The sequence below is a fragment of the Leptodactylus fuscus genome, chromosome 3 (assembly GCF_031893055.1).
Source record: "Leptodactylus fuscus isolate aLepFus1 chromosome 3, aLepFus1.hap2, whole genome shotgun sequence".
NCBI lineage: Eukaryota > Metazoa > Chordata > Amphibia > Anura > Leptodactylidae > Leptodactylus > Leptodactylus fuscus.
In genome coordinates, this window is record NC_134267.1 from 9,011,583 (window position 1) to 9,017,582 (window position 6,000).

Below are 6,000 nucleotides of genomic sequence, written 5' to 3' on the forward strand. Positions count from 1 at the left end.
CACACACACACACATATTTGCCAGGAAAAGGTAGTAGGCTACTTAAATGTGGGTCACTCACCCCAAATCGCCACCGTGACCCTCCAAAGACCCCTCCGGGCTCAGCTATAGGAGCAGGCATTCCGCCAGCGCTGGTCTGTCCACGCACCTCCTATTGGTGCATGGCAGGCTGTGGGCGGGCTATAGAGCCAGGGCTGCGGCACCATAGGTTGGGGGCTGAATGTGGGCGTGCCGATTGAGCAGGGACACAGTGAACAAGATGGCGGCAGCCCACATCGTCCCGGAGCCGCAGCTATACTAGGCCACCTGCACACATCGCGGACGGAGGAGACTGCTGCACCCGACACTCCACAAACAGGTCAGTGCAGCGGGGGGAGAAGGTGTCCTGGGGAGCGGGGTGTCCCGGGGGGGGGGAGGGGGTGTCCCCAGGGATCAACCACATTCCCCAGCTTCATGTTCCCCTCTTACATCGGCCCCAGTGTAGTAGCACTCACCTTGGCCATGCTCCCCCGAAACTAGGGGGAAGAGATGGGGGGGGACAAGGAACTGGGGGCAGAGATGGGGGGACAACACATATAAGCGGTTCAACGCCACCGCCAACCCGCAGACGAAGTCGCAGGTAACTGCTAGTGGTTTCATAAGTTAAAAACACAGTCGGAAATGCGATTTTTATATGAAACATGAACTGTTGTGAATAACATACAAATAACCTACAAGCAATATCTCACGTTATTCTATGGCTTAGAACATCAATCTTGGCCGCATATGAAAGCTGAGAACCTTAGCTTTCTTGTGATACCATGGTATAAAACCAGAGATACAGCCATTTGAAGTAAGCCTCCCCTTTCGTAAATGCTTCAGCTCTGCATATTCGCAACACAAAGGTGTACAGACTTTCCCTAGTAACAGTTGCATTGCTTTGGAGAATGTTACCGCCTGTTTTCTATTAAAAAGGAAGTTATATAGGTTAATAAAGTAAAAATGTGTATGAGGGTGGGAGGATGTTAGGAAGAGCGGTTAGGTCTACAGCTATAGCTTTAGCTTCAACAGGACCTTATGGGTGCTAACCTCACCTGTGCAATATCCTTCTTAAAATCTGATGGGAACAATGTCAGGTCTGGAATGATCGGGTAACGGTGCGTGGAACCGGCATAGATACATACTAAGACACCGCCATGCAGTTTCTGTGCACAGAACCTTACCTTGTGCATGGTATGATACATTTCTATACTGCGGTGAAGGACGGAGTCAAGGGCTGTGGTGCAAACTAAAGCAGGATGGGGACAAGCCCAGAAGATGTCATGGAAGAACACGGACCTCTAGCAATGCCACTACTTTGGGTCAGCTTAGTCTCTGACTACTATATGGATAAATGCTAGGTGTCCTAGGTGTCGCCACCTAGTAATGCGAGAAAGGCAAGCGTAACACTGTGATTCCATCAGCCATGGCTATACCTTACATATACGTGTAGCTACTGCATATGGATCCTTTATATAGTAACAACAGGCCTCGTATTTACTCTAGACTTGATTCACTTTCCTTATTCCGCAAACAATGGAGTGAGATGTTTACCCGTGTGATGATTGATGAGACTATAGCCTGGTGTGTTCTCCAGTGTCACTTTCCTTACATAAGATCCCGCCTGCGGTATGTTGTAAATGCAATATGGCGGTGATATATATATATATAAGCCACAGTAACATGTGGCAACTATGTAAAGGGATTGGCCACTTTATACCTGGATAGAAGAGTCCCTGAAAATAAGATGATTGCAGGGATCCCAAGGATCAGCTGTAATCTGGTGGGGGAAGGGGATGGCATTAAGTGTCTTATTTATGTCCAGAGCCCCCAATGGTGAAATTAGGCATTGCACATGCATAGGACAAGTTAGATCCTCCAAGAGAACATCACATATGTCTTCATGCTCTTTGTGTTCACTGTTTATACTGTTTGCTTATTTATCTTACCCATAGCTATGAGACCATAGTTGCCGACAGTCCTGAAAATGTAACCTGTCCTGAAAAGGACACCCAAAGTGAATGCTCCCGACCTGATGATTAATGGACTCCTGGCCCTGCCACAGCAGTAGCTTGAGCCGTAGAACAGCAGGTTTATAAGATGGTCTTCTCTATAGTTCAGTAAGATCAGTTCTATTGAACAAGGTTCGATGTATTAAATCAAATATAATTCTAAAGGCACAAAACATAATTTGTCCACAAGGGGCGCTGGTGAGCTATTGTAAAATGTATGACATTGTGGAGCATTTAGGCACCAAACACGAGCCCTGCCTCGTGTACAAAGTATAACAAGAGTCCTTGTAGGTTTTCCAGTGTTCTCCAGGTGCCCACGTTCTTGCAGGAGTTGCTCATGGCGCAGTCACCGGTGGAGCCCCGGACACTACAGGTGGCAGCGCCTTGGTGTTGCCGATCCCTGGACCAGTTTACTTAGTGAGGCTTCATTTTGGATGCTCATGTTATATATTTTGCATAAACATGTTGTTTTTGTCTCTTTATGCATTGACTTTGGGAGGGAAAGACACCTGAGGGAAAAGTGAGGAAGTCTAGGATCTGTGCATGAAAATAGCCTAAAATATCAGGGCGACAGTCAGTGTATAAAGGAGATACATACTGTGACATTCTAGAATATTCTGCACACTCACTGGAACCTAATAAGATCTATCTATCTATCTATCTATCTATCTATCTATCTATCTATCTGTCTGTCTATCATCTATCTATCTATCTCCTATCTATCTATCTATCTATCTATCTATCTATCTATCTCCTATCTATCTATCTATCTATCTATCTATCTATCTCCTATCTATCTATCTATCTCCTATCTATCTATCTATCTATCTATCTATCTATCTCCTATCTATCTATCTATCTATCTATCTCCTATCTATCTATCTATCTATCTATCTATCTATCTCCTATCTATCTATCTATCTATCTATCTATCTATCTATCTCCTATCTATCTATCTATCTATCTATCTATCTCCTATCTATCTATCTATCTATCTATCTATCTATCTCCTATCTATCTATCTATCTATCTATCTATCTATCTATCTATCTATCTCCTATCTATCTATCTATCTATCTATCTATCTCCTATCTATCTATCTCCTATCTATCTATCTATCTATCTCCTATCTATCTATCTCCTATCTATCTATCTAACTATCTATCTGTCTATCTTATATATATATCTATCTATCTCTATCTCTGTCTAATCGGTGGGGTCCGAATACTGAAACCCCCACCCATCAATGGTACAGGGGTCCTAAGAATTCCATTGTACACGAAGCCGTCACACATTTGCTGCCATTCCGTTCCTCTCTTTGAGATTGCAGCAGACATTTGCAGTCCAGCACTTATTTACCTTCATCAGCCCCACAGTATTGAATGGAGCGGAACTGCACATGCATGACCACCACTTTACTCAGAGACTCGGTCAGGACTCCCATCAGACACTTCTTGTGGATAGGGGGATACATTTTTGGCTCAATCCCCTTAATGTCATAACTTTATTGGGGTTAGAGCTCCATTTTTTCTCTTACAGATCCTTCCAAAGGGTTACATAATAAAACATGTTTCTGTCCATAGCCACCACTAGGGGAGCTCATGAGCTGACTGCATACAGATTTATTACTGAGTCAATGGAAGCTGTATAAACCTTTCTTAAAGGCGTTGTCCCATATGTTGTGTTTCTTGTTTGACTGGTGCACTGGTCTCACAGCTCCATTCAGAGTTTATGGGACTAAGGTAACTGAGCGAAGTACTCGACTATCTCACTACATTGTATATTGTGGCATTGTTTGGTATTGCAGCTTATGTAAGGCTCCCCCAGTGGACGTCACTGGAGCTACACCTTAACGTCCTCTTTAAATACCAATTTTTCTCCTTATTTTTTCCAGAAAACCAAGCGTGACGTAAACAACTTTGACCAGGATTTTACTCGAGAAGAACCTGTTCTGACACTGGTGGATGAAGCCATAGTGAAACAAATCAATCAGGGCGAATTTGAAGGATTCTCCTATTTCGGAGAGGAACCTCTGGCCTGAAGGAACGGGCGCGGTGGAATTTGGCCCTCATGCAGTAGTCCTATGGAGACATAATACGTGACTGAGATTCAGTGGATCCTTACAAACTTGTTTTATTATGAGCCTGCTACTTGTGTAAAGATACTATTTATTGTTGCTATTGTTTTTTTTTAACTTGAGGGCACTCCTACCTTCTGTTATACGGAGCGATGCGACGTTGCAGTTTGTACCTGTCGCTGTAACATTCTGCCTGGTTTGGCGACCACAAAAATACTAGACAATCTTAGAAAAAAGGTTTTTATTTATTTTTATTATTTTATTTTTTACTTGCAGAATGTGTACAATAGGAAAGCAATGCAGGGTGAGTTTTAGGTATTTTAAGTATTTTTTTAAGTTATTTTAACCCTTTCCTGCTTAGACACTGTTCCCTTTCAACCACTGAGACAGATGGACGTAACTTGTCGTCTGAAAAAAACAAACAAAAAAAACTTGGAATGAGGTCTGCAAAACCTGTAAATATTGGGGAAAGGTGGACGCTCTCTTAAGGCACCACCTTAATGTCTTCTTACAGAGCCCCCCGTCTTCATGCGTCTTCCCGTAAGAACGTAGGACATGCAAATGTCTCTTAAAGGGGTTTTATGAAATTAGAAAAACATGGCTGATTTTTATAGTACGTAGATACCCGGTACTCACCACTCACTAATAGGACCTAAATTCCCTATCAGTATGTTTTTGTAAAGATGGGGAGAACGTCCAACCTCCATGTAGATGTGCCCTTTGCTGGACTGGAACATAGGACCCCAATGCTATCCATTGAGCCACCATGTTGCCCTTAATAACACGATTTTTTAGTCAATATTTTTTGCAAAAAAATGGCCCAATTTATGAGAAAAATCAGTCTTGTTTTCTTATCTTATACAACCCCAGGTTGTCTTGGATTAGAAAAAACTTGCAACAATAGCACCACGCCTGTCCATAGGTTGTATCTAGTATTGCAGCTAAGCAAACTGGGAATACGGACCAGAACATTTGGAAATTTGCCAGATTTACCAACCTGGACCCAGTCAGAAGATTCAGACTCCAAGCAACATAGTGTGACCTATGCCATGAGTCCCTGCCTCCGATCAGCTCTTCTGTCCTGTGCAGGGACTTCAAGATAACTATTTGGCTTGGAGTCCGGGTCACCAGACTGGGATTGGGCCAAAGAATCTGGTCCTCTGTGTGAAGAAGACCATAAGTGAACGGGGCTGAGCTGTAATACCATAGACAACCTGTGAACAGTCATGTTTGCCAACTCTAGAAAATGTATCCAAATTTTTTGTAAACAATCCAAGCCCATGGCTTTTATTACCTGTGCCCATAAGGTTGGCCATTCCACTAGATTTCTGAGCAGCATTAGTGGTGCTGTTTTGGGAGAAAGCAGCCATGTTTTTCTAATCCCAGACAACCCCTTTAAGTTTGTCTTGGTCTTAATGGTGGGTGTTCCATTGGGTTTTCTGCTCCAATGGTGAAGGGCGTTCCAATGGAAGAGAAACCCCCCACGTTGCATCTATAGAAGTAGGGGCTGTACTATAAAGAGGACTCCTATAAAGGTGTAAATATCAGTGCCATGTGTTTCAGTAGAAGTAGTCACCAAGTTTTTAAGGGCTAAATTATTTTAGCAGTCGGCTAAGGTTTAGTGACAACTCATGAATCTTCCTTTTCGATCGATTATAGCCATGATCACTCCAAAGGACGGACACTCCACAAATCCTATAGAATAGTACTGTACAATAGTATATCCCCTTCCCCAGGATCAGAGCTTAAAGGAAAGTATTACTAGGATGGATTCAATAGCCATTGAGTAGTCTCCCATCCATATATCCCAGCATTCCCCATCAGCGATGGCGGACACGTCCTACTGATACCTTCACTCCTACAAGTTCCATATAAGAGTCTCTTTAGTGTGTT

General features: G+C 43.1%; 1 protein-coding gene across 1 annotated transcript in view; it reads left to right on the top strand.

Moving 5' to 3' along the window:
- PRKCE (protein kinase C epsilon) overlaps positions 1 to 4,324 on the top strand; it is a 273,352-nt gene extending 269,028 nt beyond the window's left edge. Inside the window, exon 15 of the mRNA XM_075267024.1 lies at positions 3,925 to 4,324. Coding sequence (XP_075123125.1) covers positions 3,925 to 4,071 — 147 coding nt within the window. The 3' untranslated portion in view covers positions 4,072 to 4,324. The remainder of the gene's footprint in view (positions 1 to 3,924) is intronic.
- The last annotated feature ends 1,676 nt before the right edge of the window (positions 4,325 to 6,000 follow it).